Source organism: Amia ocellicauda, chromosome 3 (genome assembly GCF_036373705.1).
Source record: "Amia ocellicauda isolate fAmiCal2 chromosome 3, fAmiCal2.hap1, whole genome shotgun sequence".
NCBI classification, from domain to species: Eukaryota; Metazoa; Chordata; class Actinopteri; order Amiiformes; family Amiidae; genus Amia; species Amia ocellicauda.
Window position 1 is genome coordinate 50,791,495 of NC_089852.1, and position 18,222 is coordinate 50,809,716.

General features: G+C 38.4%; 1 protein-coding gene across 3 annotated transcripts in view; it reads left to right on the top strand.

Annotated features, from left to right (window-relative positions):
- Positions 1-18,222, top strand: part of LOC136746956 (1,4-alpha-glucan-branching enzyme) — a 374,922-nt gene that overhangs the window by 125,702 nt on the left and 230,998 nt on the right. For all 3 annotated transcript variants that reach the window (XM_066699867.1, XM_066699866.1, XM_066699865.1), the window contains exons 6-7: positions 3,937-4,027; positions 5,755-5,964. In XM_066699867.1, coding sequence (XP_066555964.1) covers positions 3,937-4,027; positions 5,755-5,964 — 301 coding nt within the window. The remainder of the gene's footprint in view (positions 1-3,936; positions 4,028-5,754; positions 5,965-18,222) is intronic.

Genomic DNA, 18,222 nt, shown 5'->3' on the forward strand with positions numbered 1-18,222 from the left:
CAAAAATGAATGAAGCAGATTTTTATTTTATTTTTTCCACTCATCGCAGTGTTATGTTATGCATTTTAAGTAGGCAATACAGATTCTGGTAATAATTATATGGTGTATAAACATGAAAAGCATTTCAAAACATTTCAACCATAACATTTGGCAAAAGGATCATGCCCGGATCAAGATATCTAAAATAAGGCCAATTTCGTAAAAATGTAATACCAATAATAATCTCTCAGTTCTCAATGGAATTGGCTGCACAAACACAAATGTGCAGTGAGTTGGCTGCTCATCAAAAAAAAAAAAAAAAAAAACTTAGTCTTCCTTCCCTCATCTGAATGTCCTTGGGTCATACAGGCAACACATAAAGAGACCCCTTACAAGAAAAAATATTTTAAAATATAGGCTCATCATGGGTTTAAATTAGATCATAAATAAATTTGCTATCAATGGTGATGAGGCATCCCAGTCATATTCTAAACTGCTTGTCTCCTGTGAAGGTGCCTAACTCTGATATCGATAAATCACAAAGCCATCATGTATTCAGTGCCAATTCCAAGATTACAGATCTGATGGCACCTTAATAATATAGTGGAACAGTAGGCTAACAGTTCAGTCTTAGGCATGCAATCAAAATCAATAATTTAAAGGTACTGTAATTATAAATTAACACTGAATACATGTGACATACATTTTCATTGACAACTTTTATCTTTAATCACAAAAGCCCACTCAATCACCCTGGTCTCGAAGGATAGAAAAGGGTGGGGGATTCACGGAATATATAAGGTTTGGAAAAACAATGCTATACTAAGTATTTATTTGGGGAGAATTTACGTAATTTGCTATGAAATCACACTGTTCTGCAGACAAATGTGAAACCATAAAATACATTGCTTGCTTGCTTGTAAATACATTTTACAAATTGGTAGAATAATAAATGAAAGGATTGTATAGCCATTGGTTCTAATTGTAGTCTGTTGCTTGATAGCAGTTGCCTGGATTTTAAAGAGTTTCCATCAGCTGTACCAAGTGGATGCTCTGTGAATCAATGAAAGAGGTTAAACATGAACTTTAAAAATAAACCGACACTAGCTTTGGATATGCTGGGTAGAAGGTGAGGGAATTTGGTATTAAGGTCTTTGCCTTTAGCGGATGCCGTAGTCACCCCAATTATGCTTCAGAACTGCGAAAATGTACTCGTAGACCTGCAGCCGTAGATTTTCAGTCCTGTAGTAAAACTCATTTATGAACTTGTGCTGACATTTAATCCTTCCTCATTCTGTATGTCTCTGTTTATTGGACTGGGTGAAATGGTTTATAGTATTGTGATGGAGATTTCCAAATGCACATGCTTGCGATTTGATAAACCAAATGGTCCCATTAGAGAGAATACATATAACTTCAAGGTGTTTATTTGTTTGTTCTTTTTTTTGTAATTCTTACATTTGGACCGCTTTTACCTGAAGTTGATAATGTATATATGTGTATAACATTTCTCAATCTATTTTCTGTAGGGTGAAACATTTTTTTAAGGCACGTCATAGTACTGAGTACTTCTTGTCAAGGTAAAATGCCCTGAAGTCTTGAGGTTTCCTTCCGGATTCAGAGATTTTCCTGTATCTGTCAAATGTGGTCCAACACAAGTGAAATATACTTTTTCCCCTCCTCCAGTTTCTTTTCCATAACTCTTTCTTGTGAAGTGCAATGACACACCCATGATCACGTTTCAATCCTCCCTCAAAGCCAATGTAACTCACTCACCACACACATCTCTTTGATTCTGTTATAGCTTCCCTGTATAAAATAGATTTTATAGAAAGCAGCTGACTTCCCATTCTATAAGCTGCTGACAGATTTTAACGTCACTTAATTAAGTTCCTTTTAAAAACTATCTTCATCCTTTCTACTGAGAGGGAAAGTTCATTTTATAAGAGAGTTTCATGCCAGTAGCACATATCCATTGTAATATTGCAATGTATTTATAACTTGAATTGTCTATGCCAGTGGCTTAAGTATACCTCTCCCTTCTAAGTTAGATTGTCCAGGTGGCATGATACTTTTGACTGCCAGTGTGTGAATGTATTCTAATCCTGCATTTTGTATACATGCTGTTCCCGACTTAACTTACTCAAGAATGCAATGGATACACTTCTCTTCATTGTCGGCAAGGACTGGTACTTTGATGGAATTAAAAAAACAACAAATGTGTTTCTTACAGCTAGCAGAGTGGTGAGATCAAGTCTGTCTTTAGGTAATTCTTTCCTTTTCTACTGTGAGGCAGCCAGCTTAGCTGAATGCAATTCTATTAAAAAAAAATAAGCCAATAGACACAACCGCATCACTTGAAAGCATTTGCACAATAGGATCCACAATACAGCTAGACTCCAAGGTCTCCTAGTATTCCATACCCTGCTTCTGCTCGGCATTCATTGCATGGGGGCGCTCCTCGAGGAAAGCAGCAGAAGCGGCTTAGTAACAAAAGAGGAACTTTTTTCACCTCACATCTGTCACCGGTCCTCAAAGCGAAACTTTGTTAAGCCTGATATAGAAAAAGAAAATGTAGTCTTCTCAGATTCCCCAAGTGAGGTTCAAAGAACTGTCAGAAACTGCTTTCACAAAGGGACTGGGTTTAGTCTTCCTTGTGAAGGTGCAAGGGTTCTCAAAATACCTGATGTATACATGGCCTAAGGACTAGTATCGTGTGAGATACATGATGACCACACCTTCTAGTATACTTGTCTTTATGATTTGGGACTGCCTTGCAGATTGAAGACAAAAGCTCTCTATGAGTAAGTGTTAACTGAATGTGTTATGTAAATAAGTTGAAGTATCTTTTGTCAAAATAGTGCTGAATAATGGTTATCAGTGTTGCATTCTGTCAAGTGAGGTGAAATATAACATTTCCTAACACATGTAGGTAACACATTTGTTACAACTAAAATTTTCTGTATTTGTTTATGTATGTATGTATGTATGTATGTATGTATGTATGTATACGACTATAGTACTGTTTATGATCATGGCTTCACAATGCATTAAACTCTATAACTACCTACTAATATAATTTAACTATTTATTTATCTGTAGCAGTATAGAGACCTGTCATAAGAAAAAAACATCGCTTCACAGCTCACAATCCTCTGGTTTTCAAAATGTTCACCTGGGTGAGGTCTTCTGATGCAAATTCATGAGTATGCACGTATACCACAAGCTAAAAGGGAACATTAACTAAAATAGATACACTGTTTCCTAAAGTCATAGCAATTGTTTTTCCTGTCTGTGCTTTTGAGTTTCAACAACAGCAACAACGAAAATCATACTGTCCGCATACTGTCTTTCATTACCCTGTATTTTGCCAGCATGCTTTATACTTATATACAAGGTTAATGATAGAACAGCACTATATGTATTTGTTTAATTAGTTTAGACTCCATTTAATAAATCAAAATAGTAAAGGGACTGAGTCCGTTTTTTATTTTTTGCTTTCTGTATGCTTTTAAGTTTATTTCAGTATTACCAGTTGAAGGGCTGTTTTCACAGACACAAATTAGCTCTTATCATGGACTAGCCAATGCTATTTTAGGTATAGTAGTCTAAGACTAGTGCTAATCATGGTCTGTGAAACCAGCCATGAGAGGAATGTATGATGTAGGGGTGGATGTACAAACCCTAGAAAGATGCAGAGGTTCTAGTATTGTATATGCCTCATTAAAAATTGTTGAACAGATTAGTTGCCTGAAGTCCATTGCTTTTTTGAAATGCATTGCAATGATGACATTTGTCAAAAATGTCCTGTTTTGTCACATAGACTAAAATATATATTCTTAATGACTTTTTCAACCCACATACACAAATATTTTAATGTTTTCCTGTGGTTTAACATATTTATAGAAAGCAAGTCATCTCTCATTCATTTTCTATTTTTTTTTAAATCTTTTGCAGGATACAATTGTATTCAACTAATGGCAGTAATGGAACATGCATATTATGCCAGCTTTGGATACCAGGTCACAAGTTTTTTTGCTGCATCCAGGTAAGCTTTTCTGTGGAGTGAATCTGTGCATCTTAAGAAGATAACTAAATAGATTTAGATTATTGATTGACTTAATGTTTATAACTCAGATAGCAGGCAAATATGCTGAGACCTGTTAAAATCTATCTGTGTTTTGCCCAATATCCATATCTGGTAGCTCTGTGTTTGATGCAGGGCTGATATCTTCCCCAAAGTGTCTGAAATATCAGTTTTTAACATAAGCCCCCATGTGATGCACAAGGCTAGGCCACCAGATATGGATGTGCTTGCGTTGGCTTCATTTTCATTTTGCAGTGTCACACTAGTTTTTGTCACTGTGTCAAGGGTGCACAATTTAATGTGACAGTGTCCTGCAAACCAAATCTGTATCTCCTAATTCTAACGAGGCATATTAATAGCTGGGAATGGCATAAACATTTGTATGGAATTCACAGGTCTCTAAAGCGGAGACGGGCCAAGCATGCTGAAGTGCCTAAACCCAGTATGCCATTTTATGTGTATAAAATCAGCAGGATATGCAAGACAAAAGCTACACAGGTCTCTTTCTGTGAAACCATAAGGTCTAGTTTTAGTTCTTTAGCTCTTGCCTAAATACATGAGCTGCAGAGTGTGCACTAAATCATTGCAAAGGACTCTGACACAAGCAGTAATCTTCCTGTAAACACATTTGCTGCTAATCCTGAAAGAAAGTGGCCTTAGATAAAGGTAGTACCAAAAATAACACTGGGAACGCTCTTGGTAAAAGGCAAGAAGCCCTGCTTAATAAATGGATGATTTGTCAACAGTTTATTTATGTGCTTCATTCCAGCAGCAGCCATATCCTGCCGATTAATATTGTATAGATAAGTGTAATGTATACAGAGTAATTTCACTCATGATTGATCATTCATAGTCATTTAAAACCTTGCTGGCAAGATTCTCAGAATAATAGGCAGAGTAATATTATCAGCATGTTATGTTTGCAGGGAAGCTGATATTATAAGAGCCACATTTGGATCAGACTTCAGAAGACAATTACATGAAGGGTATACATAAGGAACTCGTGATTAAAGCAGCGCTTATCGTCATCACTCTAGGCATTGGCAGAATGCATCTCGGCAAAGAAAAGTGTATGAACACACTATGATCCTTCGAAGCACAGAGTTAATTGAAAACCACCTTTCATTTAATTTTCAAAACAAATATTTCTTTCTGTTGGTGCTTGTGCAGACTTTGGGGTTAAGCAAAAGCACACACTGCAGAAAAAAAATGTGGCCATGTGATATTTTGGTTCACAGTACATAGGTTCTTGTGATTTGATAGGTTTCCAGTCACACTGGAATTAACACGTGTACGGTCCTTAAACATGTCATCTTCCTTGATGTTGATGTTGCTGTTGTAATGCTAGCAGATAAATGTTGAGATCCCAAAATCTCAGATATTCTTCTTCGGGGGAGGCCTCAGTATCATAGCCAATAAATGAAAAACTTCATGGGAGTCCCATTTCCATCTTCCTCCTTTGTTACCAATTTGGCGATAATGCTTTATATTGACTTTTGTGACCCCCTTCAGGATTTCTGAATTCTCCTTTGAAAAATCGGCCTTCTACATTCCAAGCCTCCAAGAAATTCAATCCCATTCACCCACTTGAGGGTGTCCAGAAATGATTCTGCCCCTCCTGGTTTGAATTGTATAAAGTTGTGGTTGTTTAATTTTGAGTGCCTCTTAAATTCCTTTCTTGTTCGTAGCCGCTATGGAAACCCAGAGGAGCTGAAGGAGCTGATCGATGTAGCGCACTCAATGGGGATCATCGTCCTGCTGGATGTAGTCCACAGCCACGCATCCAAAAACACAGAGGATGGCTTAAACAATTTTGATGGCACGGATTCTTGCTTTTTCCACTCCGGGATGCGGGGAGAACATAGCCTCTGGGGTAGCAAGCTCTTCAACTACTCAAGGTAGGCAGCAAAAATCTGAACCTCCCAGTTTTCTCCTTTAAATAAATTCTCAATTTCACTATTTCACAGCTACAATTTTATTTTTTTCTGCCCTCCATCTTGTTCTTAAACATCTATTGCCTTTTACAGTTTTACAAGAACAATAAACAAAAGGCCAAGGGTTTTCATCCAAGTGTTTTGAGGTATGGGAGTCGAATAGCATGATCCAGAAAGGGAAAAACAAAACAAACAAAATAGCACTTAACACAAATGTCTTTTGGTAGAGCTGATTCCCAGGGAGAAGTTTATGGAAGAACCACTGTCTTCGTCTTCTTTTGCTGTTTCAGGGAACAAGTTCTGCAACCCACGCATTATTTTTCATATTGATCACATAGCTACACCATTGTTACATCTTTGACCCTCTTTTTAAAGGAGAAAATTAACTGTGTTCCAAGAGCAGACTTAATTTCTTTCTGCTTCTTATAAAGACATGGAAGTGTTTTTTTTATTTTTTTAATAAGCTAAAGCTACACCAGATCATAAACCCATTAATACATTGTGGACTAAAGAGGATCTTCCACAAGAATCCTCAATAACACAAATGGATAATTTTGTCTTTAAACCTTTACTTAATTCATCTGCTTAATACTTGTACTTAATGTATTATGCACTGTGCTTTGAAAATTTCTTTGAACTGCAGTGGGTTGTGGGAGGAAAGTGGGTTTAGAAAGCATATTTGACATCTTTCTATTTTCCTGAAAAAAATAACTACAGGGAATGCGGTATACCCTGCACCCTATTTTCTTTTGCTGCTATTCTGAGGATAGAAGAAAGTGCAAAGGTTGACATGAGATTGAAACATAATGAAACAAGAGGACTACAAGTATGAATAATACACACCTCTACCGATGATTTCTATCCAGAATGAATCCCGTATGAATGATCCTATGTGAAATACTACAGCAGTCCCTAGTTTCCCTTTGAATCCCTGGAGCAGGCTACACCTTCAAAGATATTAATACCAAATGATGGAAGGGAAACATAAGACACATTGGAATCTGTGTTAATCACACTCAATTGCCTGTTATTGATAACTTCTTAGGGAAACAAACATTAACAAGAAAGCATTTGGACAGCTATGATCTCCACTTTTGCAAGACTTCAAATAAATTAATTATGGCCCACAAAAAGATAAGTTATTAGATGTAAGCATCGTTGTTGCTTCTTAATTTTGTTTGATTTTCATACGGTCAATGCACAATGATATGACAATATTTCGAACAGATTCTAATAATGTATCTGTCTATGTTGAGGAAACTTTAAACTGTTATCGGTGAAATTAATACTCCTTTATTTATCAATTTAGTTTTACAAAATGCATGTTTTGTTTTTACAGTAGGCCCTGTTGAAATGCATTGCTCTTTCTTTGAAGCTTGTCAGATCAGTGTTATTCCATCAGGGAAACTTTTTTGTCTCAACCTGGGATTTAAACACTCGCTTCCAGACTTAATAGTTTTTCTCAAATGCACAAGAGATGGTTCAATATACACTCACCTAAAGGATTATTAGGAACACCTGTTCAATTTCTCATTAATGCAATTATCTAACCAACCAATCACATGGCAGTTGCTTCAATGCATTTAGGGGTGTGGTCCTGGTCAAGACAATCTCCTGAACTCCAAACTGAATGTCTGAATGGGAAAGAAAGGTGATTTAAGCAATTTTGAGCGTGGCATGGTTGTTGGTGCCAGACGGGCCGGTCTGAGTATTACACAATCTGCTCAGTTACAGGGATTTTCACGCACAACCATTTCTAGGGTTTACAAAGAATGGTGTGAAAAGGGAAAAACATCCAGTATGCGGCAGTCCTGTGGGCGAAAATGCCTTGTTGATGCTAGAGGTCAGAGGAGAATGGGCCGACTGATTCAAGCTGATAGAAGAGCAACTTTGACTGAAATAACCACTCGTTACAACCGAGGTATGCAGCAAAGCATTTGTGAAGCCACAACACGTACAACCTTGAGGCGGATGGGCTACAACAGCAGAAGACCCCACCGGGTACCACTCATCTCCACTACAAATAGGAAAAAGAGGCTACAATTTGCACAAGCTCACCAAAATTGGACAGTTGAAGACTGGAAAAATGTTGCCTGGTCTGATGAGTCTCGATTTCTGTTGAGACATTCAGATGGTAGAGTCAGAATTTGGCGTAAACAGAATGAGAACATGGATCCATCATGCCTTGTTACCACTGTGCAGGCTGGTGGTGGTGGTGTAATGGTGTGGGGGATGTTTTCTTGGCACACTTTAGGCCCCTTAGTGCCAATTGGGCATCGTTTAAATGGCACGGCCTACCTGAGCATTGTTTCTGACCATGTCCATCCCTTTATGACCACCATATGACCATATGACCATATATATATACACTCACCTAAAGGATTATTAGGAACACCATACTAATACTGTGTTTGACCCCCTTTCGCCTTCAGAACTGCCTTAATTCTACGTGGCATGGATTCAACAAGGTGCTGAAAGCATTCTTTAGAAATGTTGGCCCATATTGATAGGATAGCATCTTGCAGTTGATGGAGATTTGTGGGATGCACATCTAGGGCACGAAGCTCCCGTTCCACCACATCCCAAAGATGCTCTATTGGGTTGAGATCTGGTGACTGTGGGGGCCAGTTTAGTACAGTGAACTCATTGTCATGTTCAAGAAACCAATTTGAAATGATTCGACCTTTGTGACATGGTGCATTATCCTGCTGGAAGTAGCCATCAGAGCCATGGTCATAAAGGGATGGACATGGTCAGAAACAATGCTCAGGTAGGCCGTGGCATTTAAACAATGCCCAATTGGCACTAAGGGGCCTAAAGTGTGCCAAGAAAACATCCCCCACACCATTACACCACCACCACCAGCCTGCACAGTGGTAACAAGGCATGATGGATCCATGTTCTCATTCTGTTTACGCCAAATTCTGACTCTACCATCTGAATGTCTCAACAGAAATCGAGACTCATCAGACCAGGCAACATTTTTCCAGTCTTCAACTGTCCAATTTTGGTGAGCTTGTGCAAATTGTAGCCTCTTTCTCCTATCTGTAGTGGAGATGAGTGGTACCCGGTGGGGTCTTCTGCTGTTGTAGCCCATCCGCCTCAAGGTTGTACGTGTTGTGGCTTCACAAATGCTTTGCTGCATACCTCGGTTGTAACGAGTGGTTATTTCAGTCAAAGTTGCTCTTCTATCAGCTTGAATCAGTCGGCCCATTCTCCTCTGACCTCTAGCATCAACAAGGCATTTTCGCCCACAGGACTGCCGCATACTGGATGTTTTTCCCTTTTCACACCATTCTTTGTAAACCCTAGAAATGGTTGTGCGTGAAAATCCCAGTAACTGAGCAGATTGTGAAATACTCAGACCGGCCCGTCTGGCACCAACAACCATGCCACGCTCAAAATTGCTTAAATCACCTTTCTTTCCCATTCAGACATTCAGTTTGGAGTTCAGGAGATTGTCTTGACCAGGACCACACCCCTAAATGCATTGAAGCAACTGCCATGTGATTGGTTGGTTAGATAATTGCATTAATGAGAAATTGAACAGGTGTTCCTAATAATCCTTTAGGTGAGTGTATATATAGTACTATGCAAAAGTTTTAGGCAGGTGTGAACAAATGCTGTAAAGTAAGAATGCTTTCAAAAATAGACATGTTAATAGATTATATTTATCAATTAACAAAATGCAAAGAGAATGAATAGAAGAAAAATCTAAATCATATCCATATTTGGTGTGACCACCCTTTGCCTTCAAAACAGCATCAATTCTTCTAGGTACACTTGCACAAAGTCAAGGATTTTGTAGGCATATAGTCAGGTGTTTGATTAAACAATTATACCAAACAGGTGCTAATGATCATCAATTCAATATGTAGGTTGAAACACAATCATTAAGTGAAACAGAAACAGATGTGTAGGAGGAATAAAACTGGGTGAGGAACAGCCAAACTCAGCTAACAAGGTGAGGTTGCTGAAGGTTTACTGTCAAAAGTCATACACCATGGCAAAACTGAGCACAGCAACAAGACACAAGGTAGTTATACTGCATCAGCAAGGTCTCTCCCAGGCAGAAATTTCAAGGCAGGCAGGGGTTTCCAGATGTGCTGTCCAAGCTCTTTTGAAGAAGCACAAGGAAACGGGCAACGCTGAGCACTGTAGACGCAGTGGTCAGTCAAGGAAACTTACTGCAGCAGATGAAAGACACATTATGTTTACTTCCCTTCACAATCGGAAGATGTCCAGCTGTGCCATCAGCTCAGAATTGGCAGAAAACAGTGGGACCCTGGTACACCCATCTACTGTCCTGAGAAGTCTGGTCAGAAGTGGCCTTCATGGAAGACTTGCGGTCAAAATGCCATACCTCCAACGTGGAAACAAGGCCAAGCGACTCAACTATGCATGAAAACATAGGAATTGGGGTGCAGAAAAATGGCAGCAGGTACTCTGGACTGATGAGTCAAAATTTGAAATATTTTGCTGTAGCAGAAGGCAGTTTGTTCACCGAAGGGCTGGAGAGCGGTACACGAATGAGTGTCTGCAGGCAACAGTGAAGCATGGTGGAGGTTCCTTGCAAGTTTGGGGCTGCATTTCTGCAAATGGAGTTGGGTATTTGGTCAGAATTAATGGTCTTCTCAATGCTGAGAAGTACAGGCAGATACTTCTCCATCATGCAATACTATCAGTGAGGCATCCGATTGGCCCCAAATTTATTCTGCAGCATGACCCCAAACACACAGCGAAAGTCATTAAGAACTATCTTCAGCGTAAAGAGGAACAAGGAGTCCTGGAAGTGATAGTATGGCCCCCACAGAGCCCTGATCTCAACATCATCGAATCTGTCTGGGATTACAAGGAGAGAGAAGCATGTGAGGTTGCCTAGATCTCCAAGATGTTTGGGCCAACCTACCCGCCGAGTTCCTTCAAAAACTGTGCAAGTGTACCTAGAAGAATTGATGCTGTTTTGAAGGCAAAGGGTGGTCACACCAAATATTGATTTGATGAAGATTGTTCTTCTTTTCACTCTCTTTGCATTTAGTTAATTGATAAATTAACGTCTATTTTTGAAAGCATTCTTACTTGACAGCATTTTTTCATACCTGCCTAAAACGTTTGCACAGTACTGTGTGTGTGTGTGTGTATATATATATATATATATATATATATATATATATATATATAATATGTGTGTGTGTGTGGAAATTCTTCAGTATTAAACTTAATATAAATATATATATATATATATATAAATCCTCACCAATCTTAGACAGTTATGGTCCCCTTCTTGTTCTGCTGACAGAAGTTACACACTAAATGAGATGCATTAAAAACGGATATAAAGAGAGGGGGGGGGAATGTTGTCAGATGGCCAAATAATGAGATGAGGCAGAGAAGAGATTGAAAGATATCTAAACTGTCATGAAATCCTGTCAAAAGCTGAACTGCTGCAAATCTGATTACTGTCATTGTACAACAAGTGAGCTATAGTGAGAGTTGTATAGTACAATAATCAGAGGAGGGATAATCCCCATGCACAATTCCTTTCCCTTTTCCTATTTGGCAGGTTGATGTTCAGTTGGATTAAAAAAAATATATATAATAATAAAGAAACTTTACAATGTCAGTAACTCCCCAAGCATTAATTAGAACTTAATTTCCAGTCTTTTACACATTTCCAGTATACCCCAATGCAATCTGTGGCTCAAAAGCCCGTACCTGTAAACGATGTCTTCTATAGAAAGTACCCGTTTTCAATCATTTAATATATCTGCTTTATAAACATCTGAGTTTGTGCATGGATCTATATTGTTTTAGAGGATTTTTCTCCCTTACCATTTATTAAATGATTGGGTCTGTTAGTATTGAAGTTAACCTGTGCAACATTATGAATAACAAATAGGATCATCAAATCATTAATTAGTCTCCAATATTCCACTCCCCCACATGTACTCTCTTCACGCACACATGCACACACATACCGATGTTTTGTGAAAATGCACTTTAAATTCCACTCACATGTGCTTGCCTGAGAGCATTACAGTGTGTGTTTTTCATAGAATGCAATACAGCTTTGATTCATGGGATCTCGGACCCTACTTTAGATACACATGAAGGCACAATCTGAACACACAATTTAAATGCAATTTTAACATACATCAGTGTAACACATCATTGTTTGTTCTTGGGTCTTTTTTTTTTTTTTTGTCGTCTTATTTCTCCTTGCTATTCCAAGCATGCATCTTCAATATCTTAGTAGTTGATATGTGTAATATCTAGGTTTCAGAGACAGAGTTGAGAACTGGTTGTATGCATTGGTTAAATGCTTTACATTTGCAGCCTTTTTTATTTTTGTAATTGCTTTTTATATTGAATCGATCATAGTATACTTTACACATAACATTTTTTGGAATGGAATGTACATTTTAAACTAACTTACATAGAGATACATGCATGTAAAGTGCAACCATTTTGTCTTATAACAGTGTCATATTGGACAATTGGTTTCAATTGGGTCATAAATTGCTGTTACTTACACACATCTATGGTAGTTAATGGTAACTTCTACAAGTACTTAATTTTTGTATGTCCTGATCTATACTTGTACATTATTATTATATTCCTTATCAGATGCCCTTATCCAGGACGACTTGCAATATATCACATTCATTTTACATACAATTACCTATTTATATAGATGGGCTTTTACTAGAGCAGTCCATCAGGGATTGAACCCACAACACACACCACTCAAGAGTCCAGGGGCTGGTTGCACTAAAAAGGCCTTACTTTAAGTCTCAGCCTTAGGCTAAGTCCTGTGAAATTGGACTTACGTAAGACCTTGCGATAAAACCGTTGCATGAAACAAAACCTCGCAGGTCCTGCGTTAGCCCTGGCTTACCTGTTGTTGCTAAGCAACAAAGTCTGGTCTTAATATTTTTGTGAAGAACAAATAAAAAAAATGGCTGCTTGTAAAGAAAAAAATATAAATTTCACCGAAGATGAAAAACTTGCGATAGTTGAGCAACTAATCATAAGAGAACATGTAGTTCTGGGGGAAAATGCAGACAAAAATAAAGCCTTAAATGAAATAACACAAAACACAAATGCCATCAACCCCGCCATAGTGTGCACTGTAAATTTACTTTTAAATTTGTTTTTAAAAGTACTTAGTCCTGGATGTTCTGCCACCCTAGGCAAGACAAAAAAAAAAATCACCCCCCCCAAAAACAAACAAACACATATTTCTCAGAGTATCTTGTTTGCAACTCTGTTTAAAAATAATTACATCATATCCTGATGTGGCCCAGACTGTACTAATATACCGCTTAAAGATTCATTCATATATTGTGGCAACTCACCGGGATCTTTTATGTTTTTTGTCTGGGAGTTGGATTTAGCAGAAGCACCACCACTGTCATCGGGGACGTGGAGTGACGAATCTGAGTCATTCTTCTCCACACCGGGTGATGGACGTTGTTGATGCTGATACATTTCAGCAGTGAATTTCATTGGTTTAGAGATTGCACCACTTTTCTCATGCATTTTTTTTATATTTGCTTCCTGATCATTTTTGTCTGTTAGACATAGTAGCAAATTGTTTCAAATCTCTATAGCTTACGTTTAGCAACAATTGCATCACTACACATACACACTACACACTACATCACATAATATGTGTATTGTTTTTGAGTGGTATTTAATACAAATACTAATTTTAACATAGGCCTATTTGTATAGTTACAATTATTAATATATATATATTGCTTATTTTACTTCTGTCTTACCGACTACATAACAACAGGACATTTATTTAATTGCAGATTCTGAAGATGTCGGCCCCATTCAAACTAAAAAAAAAAAAACTAGGTTCAAAGAGAGGACCTTTACATTGAAGTGTTGGAACTCCAGAAGGGAAATCTATTGTTGTAAAGAGAAAAACGTGATCTAGAAATCAAATGTAAAAGATAAAAATGGCAATTCGAGTTAAAAGGGGAAGGAGAAAAATATTATTGTAGTTAAGAGTTGTAGGTTGTTAATACATTTGTCATTATTTATAATAGATACTACGTAATAGATTTTAATGGTAACACTTTACAATAATGGGCATTAATTCCTCATGAATTCCGATAGTACAACACAGGAAAAATATATGATTACATGATGTAATTCTTGTGAACTCAGATGAAATTTATTTGTAATTCAAGTTTGTGAATTCATAATGATTTAAAGGCTCTTACTCATATGGAATTCATTTTTTCAAGTTGATCATATAAAGTACTCTGCAAAAGTTTTAGACAGGTGTGATAAAATGCTGTCAAGTAAGAATGCTTTCAAAAATAGACATGTTAATAGATTATATTTATCAATTAACTAAATGCAAAGTGAGTGAAAGGAAGAAAAAAATATTTGGTGTGACCACCCTTTGCCTTCAAATCAGCATCAATGCTTCTAGGTACACTTGCACAAAGTCGGTGATTCTATGGGCATATAGTCAGGTGTATGATTAAACAATTATACCAGACAGGTGCTAATGATCATCAATTCAATATGTAGTTTGAAACACAGTCATTAACTGAAACAGAAACAGCTGCATAGGAGGAATAAAACTGGGTGAGGAACAGCCAAACTCAGCTAACAAGGTGAGGTTCCTGAAGACACTTTACTGTCAAAAGGCATACACCATGGGAAGACTGAGCACAGCAACAAGACACAAGGTAGTTATACTGCATCAGCAAGGTCTCTCCCAGACAGAAATTTCAAGGTAGACAGGGGTTTCCAGATGTGCTGACCAAGCTCTTTTGAAGAAGTACAAAGAAATGGGCAACGTTGAAGCCCGTAGACGCAGTGGTCAGCCAAGGAAACTTACTGCAGCAGATGAAAGACACATCATGCTTACTTCCCTTCACAATCGGAAGATGTCCAGCAGTGCCATCAGCTCAGAATTGTCAGAAAACAGTGGGACCCTGGTACACCCATCTACTGTCCGGAGACGTCTGGTCAGAAGTGGCCTTCATGGAAAACTTGCAGTCAAAATGCCATACCTCCGACGTGGCAACAAGGCCAAGCGACTCAACTATGCATGAAAACACAGGAACTGGGGTGCAGAAAAATGGCAGCAGGTACTCTGGACTGATGAGTCAAAATTTGAAATATTTGGCTGTAGCAGACGACAGTTTGTTCTCTGAAGGGCTGGAATGTGGTACACGAATGAGTGTCTGCAGGCAACAGTGAAGCATGGTAGAGGTTCCTTGCAAGTTTGGGGCTGCATTTCTGCAAATGGAGTTGGGGATTTGGTCAGAATGAATGGTTTCCTCAATGCTGAGAAGTACAGGCAGATACGTATCCATCATGGAGTACCATTAGGGAGGTATCTGATTGGCCCCAAATTTATTCTGCAGCATGACAACGACCCCAAACATACAGCGAAAGTCATTAAGAACTATCTTCAGCATAAAGAAGAACAAGGAGTCCTGGAAGTGATGGTATGGCCCCCACAAAGCTTTGATCTCAACATCGACTCTGTCTGGGATTACATCAGTGGTTCCCAAACGTTCTGGGTGGCGCCCCCCAAAAACATTTGGGTCGCAGCTCACGCCCCCCCCACCATGTCCCACACGTTCATATATATATATATATACACTCACCTAAAAGATTATTAGGAACACCTGTTCAATTTCTCATTAATGCAATTATCTAACCAACCAATCACATGGCAGTTGCTTCAAGGCATTTAGGGGTGTGGTCCTGGTCAAGACAATCTCCTGAACTCCAAACTGAATGTCTGAATGGGAAAGAAAGGTGATTTAAGCAATTTTGAGCGTGGCATGGTTGTTGGTGCCAGACGGGCCAGTCTGAGTATTTCACAATCTGCTCAGTTACTGGGATTTTCACGCACAACCATTTCTAGGGTTTACAAAGAATGGTGTGAAAAGGGAAAAACATCCAGTATGCGGCAGTCCTGTGGGCGAAAATGCCTTGTTGATGCTAGAGGTCAGAGGAGAATGGGCCGACTGATTCAAGCTGATAGAAGAGCAACTTTGACTGAAATAACCACTCGTTACAACCGAGGTATGCAGCAAAGCATTTGTGAAGCCACAACACGTACAACCTTGAGGCGGATGGGCTACAACAGCAGAAGACCCCACCGGGTACCACTCATCTCCACTACAAATAGGAAAAAGAGGCTACAATTTGCACAAGCTCACCAAAATTGGACAGTTGAAGACTGGAAAAATGTTGCCTAATCTGATGAGTCTCGATTTCTGTTGAGACATTCAGATGGTAGAGTCAGAATTTGGCGTAAACAGAATGAGAACATGGATCCATCATGCCTTGTTACCACTGTGCAGGCTGGTGGTGGTGGTGTAATGGTGTGGGGGATGTTTTCTTGGCACACTTTAGGCCCCTTAGTGCCAATTGGGCATCGTTTAAATGCCACGGCCTACCTGAGCATTGTTTCTGACCATGTCCATCCCTTTATGACCACCATGTACCCATCCTCTGATGGCTACTTCCAGCAGGATAATGCACCATGTCACAAAGGTCGAATCATTTCAAATTGGTTTCTTGAACATGACAATGAGTTCACTGTACTAAACTGGCCCCCACAGTCACCAGATCTCAACCCAATAGAGCATCTTTGGGATGTGGTGGAACGGGAGCTTCGTGCCCTGGATGTGCATCCCACAAATCTCCATCAACTGCAAGATGCTATCCTATCAATATGGGCCAACATTTCTAAAGAATGCTTTCAGCACCTTGTTGAATCAATGCCACGTAGAATTAAGGCAGTTCTGAAGGCGAAAGGGGGTCAAACACAGTATTAGTATGGTGTTCCTAATAATCCTTTAGGTGAGTGTATATATATATATATATATATATATTTAAATCCAACGTTTACCAAGGATGAATATACTTTAAAATTTGTTTGCATTTCACTTTTCACAATTTTATTTTGTCATTTACATGGAATCTCTCTATTCATGAACCTATTCTTACTCCATCTAGTACGGATGAGCCTGAATCAACATAGTTACAGATAATACAGTAACGCCCTCTTTCCATTTCATACAATTTTACTAGTTATTTAATATATATATATATATATATATATATATATATTATTGTGATCTTATTAACAGTTACATTTTTCATTGTTTTCTTGTTTTATTCTGTTTATAATGTCTGTAAAGCACTTTGAACACCATCAAAAATGTGCTGAATAAATAAAGGTATAATTATTTTTATTGTTATTATTATTATGATCATTGAATGCCATGGAACACGTTGATGACCTAGCGGACCCGTGTGTGACTCGATTCAGTCACATCGGGGCACCGTTTGTAGTAGTACATCCCAACAGCATGAAACCCCTATACCCACATATTTCAGTATACATTCTTGCCCCTAGATTAAGGACTTTACTATAATTGTTTGATCATGTAGTATTCATTAGGAAATACCATGCATGGTGTATGACTTTACTGTAATGGTCTGCTCATGCAGTGTTCATTAAGAAATAACATGAATAAGTCATGACTTCAAAATAATTGGCTGTAAACATGAAGTGCATGTGATTATTGTGATTAGTAAATAAGTATGATTCTTTACAACAAAACGTAACTTGGCATAACGCCGATTACTGCAAGAAAAAATACATTTTAAAATTCAAAATTGTAATGAATCCATACATTGTTTGCTTTTATTCATATAGCCAGTCCCTGGCATGAATTCATGAGGAACATACTGGAGAAGACCCTTAATAATCATTAATCATAATGAATTCATACCCTCTTACTCGCTCCCCAGGAGGTTGTGAAAAACATTAATTAATGTGTGAAGACATGATATATACACTCACCTAAAGGATTATTAGGAACACCTGTTCAATTTCTCATTAATGCAATTATCTAACCAACCAATCACATGGCAGTTGCTTCAATGCATTTAGGGGTGTGGTCCTGGTCAAGACAATCTCCTGAACTCCAAACTGAATGTCTGAATGGGAAAGAAAGGTGATTTAAGCAATTTTGAGCGTGGCATGGTTGTTGGTGCCAGACGGGCCGGTCTGAGTATTTCACAATCTGCTCAGTTACTGGGATTTTCACGCACAACCATTTCTAGGGTTTACAAAGAATGGTGTGAAAAGGGAAAAACATCCAGTATGCGGCAGTCCTGTGGGCGAAAATGCCTTGTTGATGCTAGACGTCAGAGGAGAATGGG